The sequence below is a fragment of the Pipistrellus kuhlii genome, unplaced genomic scaffold (genome assembly GCF_014108245.1).
Source record: "Pipistrellus kuhlii isolate mPipKuh1 unplaced genomic scaffold, mPipKuh1.p scaffold_m20_p_9, whole genome shotgun sequence".
NCBI lineage: Eukaryota > Metazoa > Chordata > Mammalia > Chiroptera > Vespertilionidae > Pipistrellus > Pipistrellus kuhlii.
Window position 1 is genome coordinate 36,317,998 of NW_023425595.1, and position 21,499 is coordinate 36,339,496.

At 37.4% G+C, this 21,499-nt stretch overlaps 1 protein-coding gene across 7 annotated transcripts in view; it reads right to left on the reverse strand.

Moving 5' to 3' along the window:
- Positions 1 to 21,499, reverse strand: part of RSF1 (remodeling and spacing factor 1) — a 116,558-nt gene that overhangs the window by 64,494 nt on the left and 30,565 nt on the right. For 5 of the 7 annotated variants that reach the window (XM_036428529.2, XM_045577665.1, XM_036428527.2 and 2 more), the window contains exon 2: positions 4,659 to 4,750. In XM_036428529.2, coding sequence (XP_036284422.1) covers positions 4,659 to 4,750 — 92 coding nt within the window. Of the gene's footprint in view, positions 1 to 4,658; positions 4,751 to 21,289; positions 21,369 to 21,499 lie in introns of those variants that run through there. The other 2 variants (XM_045577666.1, XM_045577667.1) reach the window with 1 other exon arrangement.

The window sequence follows — 21,499 nt, forward strand, 5'->3', positions numbered from 1 at the left end:
GATTCTGAAAGAAATGGAGTCACAAGAAATTCACCAGGAAATTCAGAAATTGGATTCTTATGATGATGTTCCAGCAGATGATGACATGATTGTCACTGAATAAATGAGTAAATTCTTGATACTGTAGGATTCACAGTTTGTCTAGTTTGTGTTGACAACTACCGTATTACCGTACCGTATACAGGTAATAAATTTCCTTTATTTTCATTTAACAATAAATGTGTACCATATTCTTCTTCATGGAAAAATAAGACATCCCCTGAAAATAAGACCTAGCGCATCTTTGGGAGCAAAAATTAATATAAGACACTGTCTTATTTTCGGGGAAACAGGGTAAATTACTAAGAAATTAAGTGAGATCTAGAATCCCAGAAAATATCATTTGTAAGCGTAAGTTTACAAAATAAATGGACTCTTAAAAAGTTGCATGTAAGGCCTGGCTGGTGTGACTCTGTTGGCACATGTCCTCCTTTGCACTAAAAGGCTGCTGGTTCGGTTGGCACATGCATCATTTCAATTTTGAGCTCCATCTCCAGTAGGGGGCATGCAAGTGGCAGCTGATCAATGTTTCTCACATCAATGTTTCTTTCTCTTTCCCTCTCTCTAAATAATCAATAAAAATACATTTTTTAAAAGTTACATGTAAATGCAATTTTAGTAAATTGTCATGCTGTCCTGGTCAGTGTGGCTCAGTTGGCCAGGCATCCTCCCATGCACCAAACGGTTGCTGGTTTGATTCCCAATCAGGGCACATGCGTGGGTTCTGAGATCAATCCCTGGTAAGGAGGCATTCGATAGGCTCTCACATCAATGTTTTTCTCTCTTCTTCTCCCTTCCTCTCTCTATAAAACAATAAAAGAAAAAAATACCCTCAGATGAGGATTAAATAAGTTCTTAGGTTGAAGGAACTTTATAGTTTGTGAAAGTAAGTTATAAATACCCCCTTCCCTTTTTATTAATTATGTAGCACTGTGGCTACTTCCATCACTTTCCTCCAACGAAGTATTTCATGGGTTTTTATGGACTGAACTGTATCTCCTCAAAATTTACATGTTAGAACCTTAATTTAATCCCCAATGTCTGTATTTGAAAATAAGGTCTTTAAGGAGATAAGAGAAATGCCAATCAAAACCACAATTAGACAACACTTCACACTTACCAGCATGGTTAAAATCAATCAATTTTTAATAACACATAGTTAAGTGTGGTGGTGAGGAGAGATAAGTTGAAATTCTCATACATTTCTAGTAAAAATTTTAAAGGGTGCAGCTGCTTTGAAAAAGACTGGCAGTTTCTCAAAAAGTTAAATATAGAATTATCATATAACCCAGTAATTCCAGGCTAGATACATACTCAAAAGAAATGAAACCCCACTGTCTACCCAAAAACCTGTACCTAAATGTTCACAGCAACATTATTCAAAATAGCTAAAAGATAGAAACAAACAAAATATCATAAATCTTTAAGCAGTTGAACAAATGTGGTGTTATCCATACATATACTGAAATATTATTCAGACATAAAAAGAAACAGTTATCACCCAACCGGATATCAAACCCGCACCTTTGGGTATAAGACAATGCTCCAACCACTGAGCACCAGGCCAGGGCAAAAGAAACAAAGCTCTGATACATGCTACAACACAAATAAACCTTGAAAACACGCTAACTAAAAGAAGCCAGGCACAAAGGGCCACATATTATATGATTTTTATTTATATGAAACGTCAGAATAGGCAAAGCCATAGAGCCCAAAATAAATTAGTGGTTGCTAAGGACTCAGGGAAGGAGGAGTAGTAATTGCTAATGGCTACGGATTTTCTTTTTGGAGTGATGAAAATATTCTAGCTTAGATACTGATGATTGTGCAACCTTGTAAATATGCAAAAACACACCCACTGAATTGTATACTTTCAAAAAGCAAATTTTGTTATATGAATATTATCTCAATTCAAAAACTATTTAGCCATAACTGTTGGTTATGACTGAAAAACTGAAGGGGTTTAGAATTTATAATAAAATCACCTCATTCCATTTCTCAGATTTCACACACAAAAAAAACTAAGACATAAGGGGCAAAGCAGAGCTGGAATTATTATACAAGATATTTCTATCTCATTTCTAAGAAACAAACCCACTTTAATGAACAGATCTATTTACAAAGGACTATACTCTTTAAATATGTTAAAATCTATGTCCTGAATTTCTACCACCTCTTTTATAGCTCCAGGACCCTGATTGTTAATCATTAATAAATATTTTGTTAAAGGTAAAACAGCAACTTCGCAGGTATTTCAAAAGCAATTTAGCTCTGGCCAGAGAGGCACTGGTTGGGCGGCGTCCTGTGCATCAAAAGGTTTCTAGTTCGATTCCCAAAGTACGTGCCTAAGTGGTAGGCTTAATCCCCAGTAGGGGATGTGCAGAAGGCAGTTCATCCATGTTTCTCTCTCTTCCCTCTTCCTTTCCCTCTCTCTAAAAATAAATATATATTTTTTAAAGAAGGGGGGAAAAGCACTTTAAATAGCTAAAAATTTGCTCTAGTGTCATTCAATTTAACATATTTCACACACGTATATATATATGTATATGTATATATTTTAACTGTTCTAAATTTTGTTTGTTTGTTTATTTATTTATTTAGTATTTATTGGTTAACCTTAACCTGAGGATATTTTTCCATTGATTTTTAGAGAGATTGGAAGGGAAGGGGAGAGATAGAAAGAGAGAAACATCAATGTGAGAGAGGCACATCAATTGGTTGCCTCAGCCAGGGGTATGTGCCCTTGACCAGAATCGAACCTGGGACCCTTCATTCCATAGGCCATAATGCTATCCACTGAGTCAAAGTGGGTAGGGCTATTTTTATTGATTTTAGAGAGAGGGGAAAGGAGAGGGATAGAGAGATAGAAACGTCTACAAGAGACGTCAATTGGCTGCCTATTGGACGCCAAGTACTGGAGACACAGCCTACAACCTGGGCATGTGCCCTGACTGGGAAATGAACTGGGACCTGTTGGTTCATGGGTAAACATTCAACCACTGAGATATGCTGACCAGGCAATATGTATACACACACACACACACACACAAACCCCCCTCACCAAGGATATGTTTTTATTGAGTTAGAAAGAAAGAGGGGGGTGGAGAGAAAGGGAGAGAAACACTGATCCCGCCTCCCTTAAGCGCCCAGACTGGGGATCAAACATGCAACCTTTCTGGTTGACACTCCAACCAATTAAGCCACCTGACCATGGCAACATAGTTCAGATATTTAATTAAACATTAATTAATTAATTAGGGCTTTTAGAAAATCCCGTAGCACTGAAGTTTTGAAATGCTGAGCCAACTTTGCAATGCTTCAAACTTGTGCAAAATTATTGAAATATATTTCATACTGAGTTTTTCAAAAGTTAAGCCACTCTACCATTGAGAGCTTGGCGTGTATATTTCCTCTCACAGAACTAGGGAGAATTGTGGCTACTTCAACCAACAGAGTATGGTGCAAGTGAACTTTCCAAATTCCTGACCCAAAGAATCAGTGAGCTGACCAAAATGATTATTGTTTGATGTCACTTAATTTGGAGTGGTATGTTATACAGCAAAGATAATTGGAACAGCACATGTGATTTTTATAATAAAAACAAGCAACTCTTGTTTTCCCTTTTCACAGCACTGTATAATAACATACATTCCCCCAACAAAAAAAGGAACAGATATATAAACACATATATCTATGTAAACATACATTTATATATTAAAGAAGACAAGAAAATGACATGGTTTTACAATCACCTAAAAATATAATCTAGCTTGGCTGGTGTTGCTCAGTGGTTGAGTGTCAACCTATGAACCAGAAGGTGGTGGTTTGATTCCTGGTCAGAGCATAAGCTGAGTTGCATGCTTCACCCTCAGTATGGGAAGTGCAGGAGGCAGCTGATCAATGATTCTCTCTCATCATTTGATATTTCTCTCTCCCTCCCTCTCTCTCTCTCTCTCTCTCTCTCTCTCTCTCTCTCTCTCTCTCTCTCTCTCTTCCCCCCCTCCTTCCCTCTCTGAAATCAATACAAATATATTTAATAAATAAATAAATGAATAAATAAATAAAAATACAATCTAATATTCTGCCATGTCATAGATTCAAAATACCCCCAGGGGACATCATGAAGGTAGATACATGCATCAGCTTAGGCTTCCAAAAATGGTATGGTTCTTAAAGTTTAGATGCAATTCCAGGTAATTTTCCCTCTATGGTCTTGCCTTAAATAGGATTTATCCTAAAACAACTGTTTTCTGATTACCTAGGTTGTTCTCATTAAGGATAGGTTTGGCCTTGTTGGTAACTTCTTGGGCCTTACGTGTAACTTCTTGATTTGGTCAGGATGATTTTAAGGATTAAATGAGAAGACATAAAAAAGCTCTAAGCAGTGTATTAGGTACAAAAGAGATACAATATCTCTGAAAGTTAGCTTTAGGACTCAAGGCTATTGCTTAGTAGCTGCAAAAGAGAATAATCACATACTGATAGTAATCTGAATTTCTAAGTAATATTTTACAACTTTTGGTAGACTATTTTAAAACTTGAGCTTAATAATGAAACATAACAAACTCATGGTAGGTACAGTAGTATTTTAATAAAGAAGGCAATTTCTAAATATTTACCTTGATCAAATATTTTTCCCATCTGTCTGCTGTAACGGATTTGCCAATCTTCCTCATCAACTTCAAATGAAGCTCCACCAATTCTTTTGGTACTTAAAATGAAGAAAAAATACTGTTAGCAAACAAAATTTTCTTAAAAACTGTAAACATTTAAATTATAGAAAAAGAACATTCCCCAAGACTGAATAATTTTTTCAGAAAGATGTGGATTTTAATTATCTCTTAGATCTCCGAGTCAGAAAAGAGTAAACTAGGGCAAGAAACTGAAAATTACTTCCTTAAAGATGAGTAGGTATATTCACATTTTCTTCCAAAATATCATCAAGTAATAGTAAACTAAAATGTCAACTGTGGACTTGTGGGTGATCATGATGTTGTCAGTGTAGGTTCATTGATTGTAACATGTGGTGCAGGATATAGACAGTGGGGGAAGAGAACACCTGGGAACTCTCTGTACTTTATCTTCAGTTTTTCTGTGCATCTAAAACTGCTCTAAAAAATAAAGTCGATAAAAATACTTAATATACTATTAAATTTCTATTGTCTTTCATAGCACATATTTGGTTTCTTTTCTGAGACTGCAGACCAACATAGATTCATAGAATTACCATAGAAAGAAATCAAGGAACATATATTTCAAGTTGACAAATATCTCAGAAGTAATCTAACAGTTTTCAGACTGTTTCAGAAACTACTCTTCCAATCTAACCCTTATCTATTGTGCTAAACTCTTCTATTGCATCCTTACAGATAAACGCTTGATAACCTTCAGTAAGAGAAAATTACTTTTCCTCCAAGGTTCTAATTATTAGAAAGTGACCCTTACACAAAATCAAAATCTGCCTTCCTCCCTGGTCCTTGTTCTTTTTCTCTTATACTTCCAACTCCCCTTATATAGGAACTTTTAAATATTTGAAGATTGTTTTATCTTTCTCCAGATTCTCTCTTCTAACTGTAACAACTGGAGTCCTTCCAAATATCCCTTGGCCATGATCAAATTGTATTGTTTAATTATATTAATTAGATCTGAGGAAAATGAAGAACACACACAACCAGTCAAGTTTAGCATTTCCCAAATACCAAAACATTAGTAACCTAAGAGAAATCAAAGTATACTATCTATAAAGGTTTCATTATCAATATATTGGGAAAATGCTAGATTAAAAAACTTTTTTTTTTTTAGCTGCAGAACTTCTTGAAGCATTTATTGATTGTTCTTATGTGCATAGTGAATACCCAAGTTAGGGACATACAATATTTAATTGTGGAACCTTTTATTGGGAAACACACATTATCCTGTAGGATACAATGCTCTGAAGTACAGTATGGGAAATGATGGACTAATTCTTTTCAGTCATTCTTTCAGACTCTATTCTCCACTAAAGCTATTTCCAACTTGTAAGGACCTTCAAATATAAACACATTCAGCCATTCAACCAATTTTTGTAGGTCCACTATTTGTAAGCAAGAAATAATCTCTACCCTTAATGAGCCTACTTAAGTGAGTTGGAAGTAAGAGAAGCTAGGAGAGGTGGTTATACACAAGTAAACAGATAATTATATTAAGCCAAGACCTGAAGTATGGGATTGAGGGTGGAGTGGAAAAATGGGGGGAAGGACATTGCCTACAGAATTAACTGCAGATACAAAAACTGAAAAACAAAGTGATCATGAACTGGAGGCATGAACACAGAAAAAGGGCATGACCATGCAGAGCCTTATAAGGCTAGGCTAACAAGAACACATTTTTATTTTAAAAATTTAGGCAAGAGAGTGCTCTGTGATTTAGAAAGATCTCAAAAAATTCAGGAAAATATCAATCCAGAAAGATGAGAGTCACCTAAACTAAGGTAGAAGTGGTACAGAGAGAAGTGTGCAGATCTGAAAAATGCTTAGGAAAACAAATAATAAAACCTAGTGATTAACTGGTTATGTAAAGTAATAAAGAACCAAAAACTGAGGCACTGGCATAGGGAATGAAGTAGATGTCAAATATAATACATAAGGAAGAAAAAGATCTGGGATCAATTATTAGCTGCAGCACTTGAACAAGAGGACTATGATTCTAGTTCAGTCTTTACAATTTCAAAACTACAAGGCATTAGTGTATTTTTAAATACTTTTTATTGATTAAGGTATTATATATATGTCCTTATCCTCCCATTGTCCCTCCTATCCCTCTACTCATGCCCTCACCCCCCTAGGGTCTGTGTCCATTGGTTAGGTTTATATGCATGCATACAAGTCCTTTGGTTGATCTCTCCCACTTCTCCCCACCCTCCCTGCCTTCTCTCTGAGACTTGACAGTCTGATTGACGCTTCTCTGTCTCTGTTTTTGTTTATCAGTTTATGTTGTTCATTATATCCCACAAATGAGTGAGATCATGTGATATTTATCTTTCTCTGACTTATTTCATTTAGCATAATGCTCTCCAAGTCCATTCATGTTGTTGCAAATGGCAGTTCCTTCCTTTTTACAACATCATAATATCCCATTGTGTAGATGTAATAATGTTTTTTAATCCACTCATCTGCTGATGGGCACTGAGGCTGTTTCCAGGTCTTAGCTATTGTACGTAAATTGTGCTGCTATGAACAGAGGAATTCATATATCCTTTGTTTTCTATTCCACTTTACAAATATAGTCATAGTTGATTTAGGCATATAGAAATAGGTTATATATAACCTGATTTTTTTTTTTTTTTGTTAGAGCACTGGTGTTTCTAGTTTCTTGGGATATAGTCCTAGAAGTGGGATCACTGGGTCAAATGGGAGTTCCATTTTTAGTGTTTTGAGGAAACTCCATACTGTCCTCCACAGTGGCCACATCAGTCTGCATTCCCACCAGCATTGCATGAGGGTTACTTTTTCTCTGCATCCTCACTAGCACTTGTCATTTGTTGATGATAACCATTCTGACAGGTGTGAGATAGTATCTCAATTGTCATTTTGATTTGCATCTCTCGGATGATTAGTGACTCTGGGCATATTAATACTGTCTGTATCACATAAAATACCTTTGTTTTTATCATTGATATTCAGGGAATCAAGGTCAGTTCCAATTTCTCACTTTTCCCCAAACAGTGTTTTTTATTTTTTTAATCCTCACCCAAGAATATGTTTTTATTGATTTGAGAGAGAGAGGAAAGGAGAGTGAGACAAACATCAATCAGTTGCCTCCTATATGCACCCCTCAGACCAGGATTGAACTTGCAATCTAGGTATACTCTCTGATCAGGAATCAAACCTGCAACCTTTCAGTGTACAGGATGATGCTCCAGCCAATCAAGCCAAACCAATCCACACTGAGCTGAGTGCTTCTAAACAGTAAGTCTTGATGATTTTGCCTTCTTACATCTCAAACCTATTCCCTATCCCCCACCCCCCACGCCCGTACTTTCTCACTTCAGAAAAAATACCTTTAAATAATCTCCTATAATTAAACCAATCCTCTAAAACTTCTGCTTTCATGTCAGTTCCCAGTTCATAAATATCACTTATGGTCCCTAAATACCTATATAAACTCATCCAAATTTCTTTCCATGGCCTCAAAGTCCCAATTTTCAGTGTCAACCTAATTCCAATCCTCTCTCACTTCTACACTAAAATCCTTGATTTAAATAATTTAGGCCTGTTCACTATCCACTAAGCATACATACTTAGTTCACTACCTATGTGGGCTTTATTCAAGTCCTTCAGTTTACTGTTTTCTGCCCACTTGATATATTCTCATCTTTCAATTTCTGGTAAATAAAAATCCCCAAAGTCTCTGAGATAGCTTTCCAATGATTCCAGCAACAGCTTTGTCCTTGGAATGGCCATAATATCAATGCTGTCTATAGCAGTGTTTTTCAACCTTTTTTGGGCAAAGGCACACTTGTTTCATGAAAAAAATCACGAGGCACACCACCATTAGAAAATGTTAAAAAATTTAACTCTGTGCCTATATTGACTATATATAAAGTAATTCTCTTGAATAGGAATCAAATAAACACAAAGAAAGTATTTTATAATTACTTTATTATGAAATATTAAGTAAACAAAATAGTGAAAAATTATAAAATTCTTGTCTTGTCTGCACCTATGGCACACCAGGCAACATCTCGCGGCACACTAGTGTGCCGCGGAACAGCGGTTGAAAAACGCTGGTCTATAGCACGCATTTAGGAGTTGGCTAAAAACTTTGCATTATTTATGTATGCATGTCCTCTATATCATATAGATATATGAAATCACACAAAAATTTGATACAATTGCAAATATTTTTAAAAACCCAGAGTAAAAAAATATGCAAAATGTTTTCTATCCAATTTTACAAATGTAGTCCTAGTTGATTTAGGCATATAGAAATAGGTTATATATTACTTGATTTTCTTTCTTTTAGAGCACTGGCTCTTGAAAAGCACTGTCAATAGAAAATAAGATGAGCCACGTGATTTCAAATTTTCTAATAGTTCACTCATAAAAGTAAAAGAGACATAAAAATTAATTTCAATAGCCGAAGCCGGTTTGGCTCAGTGGTGGAGCGTCGGCCTGCGAACTGAAGGGTCCCGGATTCGATTCCGGTTAAGGGCATGTACCTGAGTTGCGGGCACATCCCCAGTGGGGGGTGTGCAAGAAGCAGCTGGTCGATGTTTCTCTCTCATCGACGTTTCTAGCTCTCTATATCTCTCCCTTCCTCTCTGTAAAAAATCAATAAAATATTTTTTAAATTAATTTCAATACTATATTTTAACACTGTATTCCAATGTCATTTTAACATATAATCCATACTTAAAATTTCAGATATTTTATATTTTTTACTTGAATTTTATAATTTACTTTTTAAAAATGAGGTATAGTTGACATAACATTATATTAGTTTCAGGTATACAACATGATTTAATATATGTATACATAATGAAATGATAGCCACAATAAATCTCTTATAGTTACAAAAAATGTTTTTCATGTTATGAGATTTTTTAAGTTTGATAGCAACTTTTAAATATTCAATACAATAATATTAACTGTAGTTACCATGCTGTACATTTAATCACCATGATTTATTTATTTTACAACTCGGAATTTGTACCTTTGGACTTCTTTCACCTATTTTTACATGCCTTTTTTGTAAGAAGCATTCAAAAGATATTTTGTATTTTACACTTTTAGCACATCTCAATTCACACTAGCCATATTTCAAATGTTCAAGAGCCACATATGGCTAATGACTACTGTATTGCATCGAACAGAGTTAGAATATTTAACTAAAATTCATGCCCTAGCCAGTGTGACTCAGTTGGCTGGAGAGTTGTCCCGTGTACTGAAAAGGTTGCATGTTCGATCCCTGGTTAGCTTGGGTACGTAGAGCAATGAGTCGATGTTCTCACACTGATATTTCTTTCTCTTTCTCTCTCCCCATTACCCTCATTCTAAAATCAATAAGCATGTCCTCCAGTGGGGGAGGGGGATCGGGAAAGGAAGGAACTAAAATTTATAATTCACAATTTACTTACATATTTTGCAATGTAATTTATATGTAACATTATATTAGTTTCGTGTGTAGAACATAAAGATTCAATATTTGTACATATTGTGAAATAGTTACCATAATAAATCTAATTAACACTCAATTTAATTATATTTTTTGTTACAAATAGAACTGACAAGCTGATAACCTTTATAGACACCAGTACCTCTCAATATTTTGTCAATTAACAATAAATGCACATAAATGTCAATAGAAAAATTAATGAATATTATGGTTAAAGTGAAAATATTAAAGTTCCCATACTTTGTACAGCCAACCCTCAGTATCTATGGGGAAGTGGGTTCAGGACTCCCAGGATACCAAAATCCACAGATGATCAAAGTCCCTTATAGAAAAATGTATTGCAAAAAAAAAAAAAAGAAAGAAAAAAATGCATTGCATTTAACCTATACATATCCTCCTCTATACTTTAAACTATCTCTAGATTACTTATAATTACCCAATCAAATGTAAATGCTATCTATGTAAATAATTCTTATACTGCATTGTTTAGGGAACATTAATAAAGTCTTGTACATGTTCAATACAGATCCAATCACTGTAGGTCTAACTACATAGTACATGTGAGCAACAACGTAACATTTTTTAAGGAACTTTTCCATCAGCAGTTGGTTGACTCCCCAGATATAGAACCTGCCAATAGGAAGTACTGACTATCCTATCTAATAGAGGGAATATGCTAATTGACCATCACACCATCACAAAGATGGCTGCACCCACAGCTGAGGCCAAGTTCCCATAAGGACCCTTAATGAGCAATCAGCAGGGCTTCACCTTCCCCCACCCCCGTGGGGTTGGGGCTTGACAGGGGACCTCAGCCTGGCATCAGGCTGGGGGACCTCAAGGTGCACTTCCTGTGCTGGTGCTGGGCAATGTGACCTCAGGCTGCTCTACTCCCTCTCCCGCCCCGCCCCCGCCCCAGTGCCAGGCTGGGGGACCTCAGATCACACCCTCCGCCTGGCTGGGCTTAACAGGGAGCTTCAGGCCACGCTCCCCACCCAGCGGGGCTTGACAGGGGACCTCAAGGTGCATCCCCAGTACTGGGTCGGGGGACCTCAGACAGGACTTGACAAGGGTGGGAGTGGCCAGGTCTGAATCTAGCCCAATGGGGGGGGGGGGGGGGATCAGGTATGGGTCTCTTGCAATTTTGAGGTGCATGAGGGTGGGTGGGGACTTGACTCTGGGTCCCATGATGTGCCCCAAACTCTGACAGGAGGTAGGTTTTCATATACGTTTTACTAATTTTCTTTCCTCTCTGACACTTCTATTATAGAGAAAGGGCAAATAGCAATATTATTTCCTCTAATTAATCCCTTTTTAATGTGCACGAATTTCATGCACTGGGTCACTAGTACCCTATAAAAACAATGTTGTATATTCAATGGAAATAGTCTTTATATGCCCTTTCCAATATAGTAGCCATTTTAGTGACTAGCAAATGTAACCATTGAGCACTTGATATGGAGCTAACAAAACCAAAAAACTAAACATTTAATTTTAATTAATTTAGAAGATTTAAATAGCCACATATGACAAGTAATTATAGTTTTGGACAATGCAGCTGAAAATTACCAATCATATTTTTAAAACACATAATCACTAAAATATACAAAGAATATGCAAATTCACTCATCACCTAAAACATTTTCTAAGTAATCGCATTTCTACAACATTAGGTAATTATTAACATCCCTCTAAAGAATTGTCTATTTACCAACTTCATGTTATTCTGAGATGTACAGGGGTTTTGTTGTTTGTTTAAGTATATATGTTTTTTTTATTGATTTCAGAGAGAAGGGAGGAGAAAGACAGAGACATCAATGATGTGGGAGAGTCGCCTACTGGCTGCCATGGAGCCCGCAACCCAGGCATGTGACCAGGAATTGAACTGTGACCTCCTGGTTCATAGATTGATATTCAACCACTGAGCCACACTGGCCAGGCAAAAAAATATAGGTTTCTTCCTAATGGAACAAAAAGCTCTACCTTTTCACATGCTGGATTTGATACATAACCTTCAACAGACCTGTTTCCTAAGGCCTCACGGTGAAAGATTCTGAAGCAGAAAAGAAGTTCAGAGGCTGTGTGAATTCATGGAAAACCTGGCAAATGAGGTAGGTATGATGCAACAATTCCAGACTGCATTACTGACCCAAGCACCAAAGATGTTCTATATTCTGACATTTTTCTAAGCATCTTTCCAGTACCAAACCTTAAGAATTCTGCTGAGTTTGCAATGCTACTTAAAATTCTTTTTAAGTGAAAGTTTACAACAGCTCATTAATTAAATGACCTAATTCTTCTAATTTCTCAATAAAGTCTTTTACTTAAACTTCCTCTATACAAACATAGATATAATTAGAGCCACAAGAACAGTTGATTTTATGCAGTCGAATGATAAGAGAGCATTGATTTTAGATATAGTGATTGGAAGATAAATTTACAGTAAAGTTTTAACTACTGGCCAGTTTTTATAATCTCTGTTGGGGAAGCACAGTTTAGCAATAATGAGACTAGTTCCACAGACCTTCTGATCCTTATAATAACTGTTACACATTTATATACCTTATCTTCAAAGAGTTCATTTAATCAATCGTCCTAAAGTTTTCTAAAAAGCAAAGAAATTGTTCCAAACTATTGCTCTGTAGGGGAGGAAAGGTAATTTTCCCCCTACCCTTTTGGGTTTTGGTTGGAACATCCTTGTAATAAAAAACAGAAATACAGGAGAAAAAAACCCACAAAAGTTTAATGACATGCACACTTCATGTACACAGGGAGAGCTCCAGGAAAACAGGAGTAATTTGTCAAAATGGCTGAAACCACCACCTTAAATACCATCTTCAGCTAAAAGAGATGTTACCTGGAAAAGCATGGTAAACAAGTGTAATGTAGTTATAAAGATTTAAGTCGTGATCTTTTGCATTGATAAGAGTTTGCAGAGGTAAGGTCATCCCTTCCTTCAGGTATAGCGAGGGAGAAATCCCTAATAGAGATTTCCCTTATAAATGTAAATGTATTTTACAAAGGTTAACTTCTATTTGGTTTTCAGAACTTCTCCCATGCCTATGGTCTCTTAAAATTAGTCAGTCTAAAATAATCCTTGTGCCAAATAGACATATATTGGGAGTAATAAATTATCTTCCCCTATATCTCTTGAGTAATAACCCTGGTTACAGCCTGTTTCTGTGGTAAATACTGAAGGCAAATATAACACAGTGATATCTGTGTGATGCCTTGCACTAAATCATGACAGCTACAACATCACTAAGCCACAGGAATTTTTCAGCTTAATTATAAAATTACTAGAGGCACTGGTATACAAATTAGTGCATTACTTGGCATGACATGAGATTGGGCCAAAATCGGCAGTCCAACTTCCCCCAAGGAGTCCCAGATTGCGAGAGGGTGCAGGCCAGGCCAACAGACCCCAGCAGTGCACAAATTCATGCACCAGGCCTCTAGTATGCATATAAGATCTTTGGTTAATCTCTTCCCGCTCTTCCCCTCCCCTCTGAGATTCATCAGTCTGTTCCATGTTTCCATGCTTGTGCACTGAGCATCTGCCTCCTGGTGGTCAGTGTGCATCATAGCTACCCATCAACTGGTCACTTAGGCTTTTACATATATAGATGGGAACATTGCCTTATAAGCAGTCTGTTGTTGACTGAAAACTCATTATACATCATATAACTATATGCATATTATGAAAAACACTAGACAGAGTCAGGAAAAAGAGGAACAAACTTCAATTTTCTCATCCAAATATAGAGTTGTACCAGATGATCAAAGTCCTCCTGCTCTAATATTCAATGATTATGTCTATGTATGGAGTCAAGTATTTTTCTTATAATAACGACAGCTAATCACGGGATATTAGAATTTTTTAACTGAAAGCAATGATCTAATTCACACTCTCTAACAAAATGGAAAACTAAGCAACTAAGATGTGATGTGAACTGCCCAAGTTCAAATAGAAGCCAAGCATGAGACCAGACTTCTCATCTTCAAATCCAGGGCTCTTTAGAATGTTCTTTTATAAATATCAAATGGATGGATCTAACTTACAAATCAAACCTCCCTTTCTGTACAGCTGTTTCTTGGTTTTGTACCTACACACTGTGAGACATTATCCATTTCTAAAAGTTAATCCAACAGTTGCCATAGCAACAGAAAGCTATTTCTACTCCTTCCAACACATCCCTTTCCTACAACTTTGAGATATAATTCATATACCATATGATTCATCCGTTTATAGTATACAAGTCAATGATGTTAATGATTAATTCTGTCATGACATACACAACATAAAACTTGTTAAAACCATTTTAAGTGTACATTTCTTTTTTTTTCTTTTTATTTTTTTAATATTTTATTGATTTTGTACAGAGAAGAAGGGAGAGAGATAGCAAGTTAGAAACATCGACAAGAGAGAGTAATCGATCAGCTGCCTCTTGCACAACCCCCACCGGAGACATGCCCGCAACCAAGGCACATGTCCTTGCCCGGAATCAAACCCGGGACCCCTCAGTCCCCAAGCCGACACTCTATCCATTGAGCCAAACCGGTCTCAGCTTAAGTGTACATTTCAGTGGCATTAATTACATCCAAACATTGTGTAACCATCAGCACTATTTTCCAATCCATACCCACAGTTAAAACTCTTGAAAAAGTCACTCCACTTCCAAATTGCTTTATGGAAAATTTATAATAATAAAAGCAAAGTCTACTATAGTATATATTCTCAATAGAAACAATAGTGATCCCAAAGGGACAAAAACTGGTACTCGAGGAAGGCAGAAAATTCCAGATAATGGTTTATGGTTTTCCACATATTAACACTTTCTGACAAAACCTTATTCATTAGTATTTAATTCCTATTGCTAGAGAGAAAATATTAAATTAAATTAAAATTAAAATATCCTCTCTAGGACTATGACCATGAAAAAAAGGTTGAGAAACACTTTGCTTTAAATTCAAAAGCAACCACTGTTACTCAAAATATGAAACACTACCTTGAGACAGTGTTCAAACTGCAAAAAAAAAAAAAAAAAAAAAAAAAAAAAAAAAAAAAAAAAAAAAAAAAAAAAAAAAAAAAAAAAAAAAAGGCTGTATCTCACTGAAATCCAAGCCAACTTGTAAACTGCCTAGCTACACCTGATTTTATCTTGAACAAGATAATGGAAAAAATTATCATGCAATTTTAATATTTAAATAAAGCAGGAAATTAACTCACTAGCTGAAACACTGGTTTTAAATTTACCTTAAAATGTTGATAATTAAGAAAAAACAAAAATTAAGTATGAACAGGGGAAAAATTGGCTGGTATGGGTCAGTGGTTGGGCGTCAAACTATGAAGAAGGAGATCACGGTTTGATTCCTGGTCAAGGGAATATTTCTGGGTTGCAGGCTCCATCCCCAGTGTGGGGCATGCAGGAGGTAGCCAATCAATGATTCTCTCACATCACTGATGTTTCTATTACTCTCTCCCTCTCCCTTTTCTCTGACATCAATGAAAATACATACATATTTTTAAAATTATAGTTTCTAAAAATAAATACAATAAACGGGGGGAATAAAGAAAAAGAAAAGGGTAAACTTCTTGACATCTAATAGTTTTAATTATCTTTATAGTATCACTTTGTAAATATCTATCACTACCTCCTCCTTCCTTCTCTCTCTATGATGAAGGCCAGATCCATCTGCCTTTTTCATCACCTGATTCACAATACCAAGTACAGTTACTGGTTCATTCAATTATCTGATGAACTAGAATAGCGAGAAGAAAATAAAGAGAGCCGAAGATAGGGAGAGAGGGAGAGAGAGGAAAATACAAATATTCTATAGGTAGAAAGGAAGAAAAGAGAGTTCCTATAGATGGGAAAGAGAAATTATCTGAACTAACAGTATGCAGGAAAGTGGTGAGGAACATGAGATGAAAAAGATGGTGAAAGTGGCTTTGGGTTTCAGTTAACTGTGAGAGCCAACAAGTATCATAATATTACTTGTTGCAAGTTCTTATTTGCAACTTATTTGCAAGTTCTTTCCCCCTTTCTCTTCCTTTCCAGGGAAGAGATGGAAGACTGAATGCTCCCGTGGATATTTGTATACAGAAATAAATAACATTTATGTATTTAACCAAAGAAATACTTATATATAGTGATTTTCTAGCATCAGACCTCTATAAAACGCCAGGCTTCTATCCTCACCACATATGCTACGTTATTCTAACTACAGGCCCGGTGCACAAATTTATGTATGGATGGGGTCTCGTGGCCTGGCCGGCGATTGGGTGAACCAGATTCAAAGCTGTCAGGGCCCCAACAGCAAACTAACCAACAGCTGATTCCCTGAGGAATCGAGCTCCCTCCTCCCTCCTGTCTGGGTCTGGGGTGCAGGTGAACCAGACTCGGGGCCGTCAGGGCCCCAGCAGCAAAGTCTGGCTCAGTGCCCATCACAGCTACCGACTGGTCCTTCGGTCCTAACAGTCACCTAAGCTTTTATATATATATACTAGTGGCCTAGTACATAAAATTCGTGCATGGGGAGGGGTATCCATCAGCCTGCACCTTCTTCATTCTGAGACCCCTTGGGGGATGTCTTACTGTCTGACAGTCGGACATCCCTCTCACAATCCAGGACTGCTGGCTCTCAACCACTCGCCTGCCTGCCTGCATGCCTGCCTGATTGCCCCTAACTGCTTCTGCCTGCCAGCCTGATTGACACCTAACTGCTCCCCTGCTGTCCTGGTCTTTCCCCGCCCTCCACTGCCTTTCCCTGCAGGCCTGGTTGCCCCCAACTGCCCTCCCCTCCTGGCCTGATTGCCCCTAACCGTCTCTGCCTTGGCCCTGCCACCATGGCTTTGTCCAGAAGGACGTCCGTAAAGTCTGCCAGTCTAGTTAGCATATTACCCTTTTATGATAGATAGGTTTCCCATCCCCACCCCCAATGAACTGCAGTTTTGCTTTCTGCAGTCTCAATTACCCAAGGTCAACCACAGTAAAAAAATAATTAAAAAGTTTAAACTGCATGCTGTTCTGAGTAGTGTGATAAAATATTTCATCATCCCACCCTATCTTGCCTGGGTATAAACTGCCCCTTTGTCAGTGTATCTACCTCATTTAATTTCATCATGTAGGTATTATACCATCTCATATCATCACAAGAAGGGTGAGTATAGTACAATAAGATATTTTTAAAGAAACCACACTCACATAACTTCCATTATAATTCTTAATATAATTTTTGTTATAATTGTTCTATTTTGTTAGTTATTGTTAAGCTCTTATGGTTCTAACTTATTTTGCAAAATTGTGAACTTAGAAGAACTCCATTTCTTTCTTTTTTAAATACATTTTTATTGATTTCAGAGAGGAAGGGAGATAGATAGAAATATCAATGATGAAAGAGAATCATTCATTGGCTGCCTCCTGCACGCTCCCTACTGGGGATAGAATCTGCAGTTGGGCATGTGCCCTTGATTGGAATCAAACCCAGGACCCTTCAGTCCACAGGCCGATGCTCTATCCAATGAGCCAATCCAGCTAAGGCAAAAGTACTCCATTTCCTTATGAAAGTTAAATAGTCTTTATTCCCTAGTAACAAGTGATAAGTTCATTTTCTTTCAAATCGACATTCATTTGACAAGCAAAAAATAACTAGATGAGCTACATATTTGTCATCTTACAGTTTCTTGAAATTGTGACGCAAAGCATAACTAAATAGGTTCATTATAATTTCTACAGTTATTTCAATTAATGAGGAAATGTATATGAAAACACTTTATAAACCATAAAGTAATATACAAACCAAAGTTACTGTTATTCACCACCAGATGGTGATCAATGTCTTATTTAAAGCAAAATGCTGACACCTTATTTGGAGCCCAGCCAGCTAACTGTTAAAAATGTTCAATAAGCAAAGCAGACTGTCTGAATAAAATGTTGGTGATTTTTAAGTTTGGTCAGTTGAAACAGCAAAACATAAGCAATAAAAACAGGGTTAGCCTTGCCCGACCAGCATGGTTCAGTGGTTGAGCATCGACCTATGAACCAGGAGGTCGCAGTTCAATTCCAGTCAGGGTGTATGCCTGGGTTGCAGGCTTGATTTCCCACTAGGGGACATGCAGGAGGCAGTCTATTAATGATTGTCTCTCATCATTGCGCGCGCGCTCTCGCTCTCGCTCGCTCTCTCTCTCTCTCTCTCTCTCTCTCCCTCTCCCTCTCTGAACTCAATAAAAAAAAATTTTTTTTAATAGCTTCAGCCAGAAGACTTCAAAAGATTTGTTCCTGTGAATATTTCATAATTCTAGACTTTAAGACAAAACACACGTTTCTGGCATTTTTATATATTGGTTATTTAACCATTCACTCCAATGATGATCAATATATGACCACGAGACTTTGTCTTTCCCAATGTTATTTTAAAGTAAATCCAGATATCATAACTTGATGCCTAAATATTTCACTGTGTATCTCTAAGGCAATGGTTCTCAATCTTTCTAATGCCTCGACCCTTTAATACAGATCATGTTGTAGTGCCTCCCAACCATAAAATTATTTTTGTTGCTACTTCGTAACTGTAATTTTGCTACTATTAATGAATTGTAATGTAAATATCTTTGTTTTCCGATGGTCTTAGGCTCTACAGCAGCGGTTCTTAACCTGTGAGTCATGACCCACAGGCTGAGAAACGCTAGCAGGGTTGCCTAAGACCATCAGGAAACACAGATATTTACATTATGATCATAACAGTAGCAAAATTATAGTTACAAAGTAGCAACAAAAATAATTTTATGGTTGGGGGTCACCACATGAGGAACTGTATTAAAGGGTCGCAGCACTAGAAAGGTTGAGAACCACTGCTCTAAGGGGTAAGTACTCTTTAAAAAATACCATAATGTTAACAGTAACACCTAAAAATTAATCATTCCACCCTGACCAGTGTAGCTCAGTAGTTAGTGTTGGCCCATGTACTGAAGGGTCTAAGGTTTAATTCCTGGTCAAAAGCAGGTACCTGGGTTGCGATTCGACCTCTGTCCAGGGTGTTATGGGAGGCAACCAACTGATGTGTCTTTTCACATGGACATTTCTCTCTCCCCCTCCCATTTTCCCTTTCTATCTCTAAAGATCAATGGAAAAAATATCCTCGGGTTAGGATTAACAATAAATAAATGAATGAATGAATGAATGAATGACAATTCCTTACTGTCATAGAGTTTCCAGTCAAGTACAACAACTTTTAAAAATATATATATATTTTATTGATTTTTTTACAGAGAGGAAGGGAGAGAGATAGAGAGCTAGAAACGTCGATGAAAGAGAAACATCGACCAGCTGCCTCTTGCACACCCCCTACCGGGGATGTGCCCGCAACCAATGTACATGCCCTTGACCGGAATCGAACCTGGGCTCTTTCAGTCCACAGACCGACGCTCTACCACTGAGCTAAACCGGTTTCGGCAAGTACAACAACTTTTAAGTACCTTTAATTAACCAGAAAATGAAGTTGTATTTTACTGTTACCTCTACTAGCAGATGCTGGCAGCAGCTCACCTTCATCCCCACAGCACTTTGGGTTCCAGTGCAGGCCAGGGGAGTTAACTGTTCCTGGGAGCAGCTTTCAACCAATAACTGACAGAAGCTTCTTTACCCCTTGGCTGGGATAAATTTGAAATGTGATCTATACTCTCTCAGAGTTCAACAGGAAGATTCAGCTTCAGGTGTGAATAAAGTAACTTGGTAACATACACTGAGAGGCAAGGTTATTATGAACACCTCATCAGTACCACCTTTTGCCTTCAATACTGTGGCGATTCTTCTTGGCTTTGACTCCACGAGATTTTGAAAGGTGATGCAAGGAATCTGACACCATGTCTGATGAATAGCACTGTCCAGTTCTGTGAGGTTTGATGGTTGTGGAACCAATTGCCTGATGGCTTTTAACTTCGTTCCACAAATGCTCAAATGGATTGAGATCTGGTGATTGTGGGGGCCACCTAAGCAAGGTAAAGTCTGCCTCGTGTTCTTGAAACCACTCCTGCACAATATGAGCACCGTGGCATGGCGCATTGTCTTGTTGGAAGAAGCCATCTCCATTGAGATATGCCATCACCATAATAGGATTAACTTGGTCAGCAATGATACTTACCCTGTTTTCCCGAAAATAAGACAGTGTCTTATATTAATTTTTGCTCCCAAAGATGCGCTAGGTCTTATTTTCAGGGGATGTCTTATTTTTCCATGAAGAAGAATATGCTACACATTTATTGTTAAATGAAAATAAAGGAAATTTATTACCTGTATACGGTACGGTAGTATGGTAGTTGTCAACACAAACCAGACAAACTGTGAATCCTACAGTATCAAGAATTTACTCATTTATTCAATGACAATCATGTCATCATCTTCTGGAACATTATCATAACAATCCAATTCCTGAATTTCCTGGTGAATTTCTTGTGACTCCATATCTTTCAGAATCAGTGGACCAAATCTCTCATGTTTAGCCTAGGGGGGCCTTATTTTCGGGGGGATTCCTTCACTCAGAAGGAAACCTGTAAGTAGGTCTTATTTTCAGAGGATGTCTTATTTTCAGGGAAACATGGTAGGTATGTTGTACTATCCAGATGTTGTTCCACACGAATTAAAGGGTCCAAATCATGCCAGGAAAACATGCCCCAAACCATAACACTGCCCCACCAGCTTGAAGGGTTGTACTCATGCATGTGGGGAGCATACTTTCATGCTGTTTCCATGAAATTCTCACTCTGCCATCTGCATGATGCAACTGGAAATGTGATTCATTGGACCACATGACTTTTTTCCAATGCTTGACTGTCCAATCCTTGTGTTCCTGTGCAAAGTGGAGACGTTTTATCTTGGTAACTGCAGATAGCAAAGGTGTTTGAACAGGCCTTCAGCTTCCATATCAGCTTCCATTCGATGCAGTGTACAGCTAATTTGCCTACGAACGTCAGGTGGTCATGATTATCTAGCCACTCAGTATATACTGTATCGGTTTTCCCCCCTTCCCAGTTTCACTTCCTCCTCCTTCATCAGTGTTTCTGGCATCACTTTTCAAGCAAACTACTTGCATTCACATTTTTGTCTCAAGGTCTGCTTCTTGGGTATTCCAATATAAGACAACCTCTTAGTGTTTCAATGAAAGCTATAGACATCCTAACAAAATCCTAATAAAAAAGTAATATGCAAATTGACCATCACTCCAAACACACAAGATGGCTGCCCCCATGTGGACACAAGATGGCCACCACAAGATGGCCAGCAGGGGAGGGCAGTTGGGAGCGGCC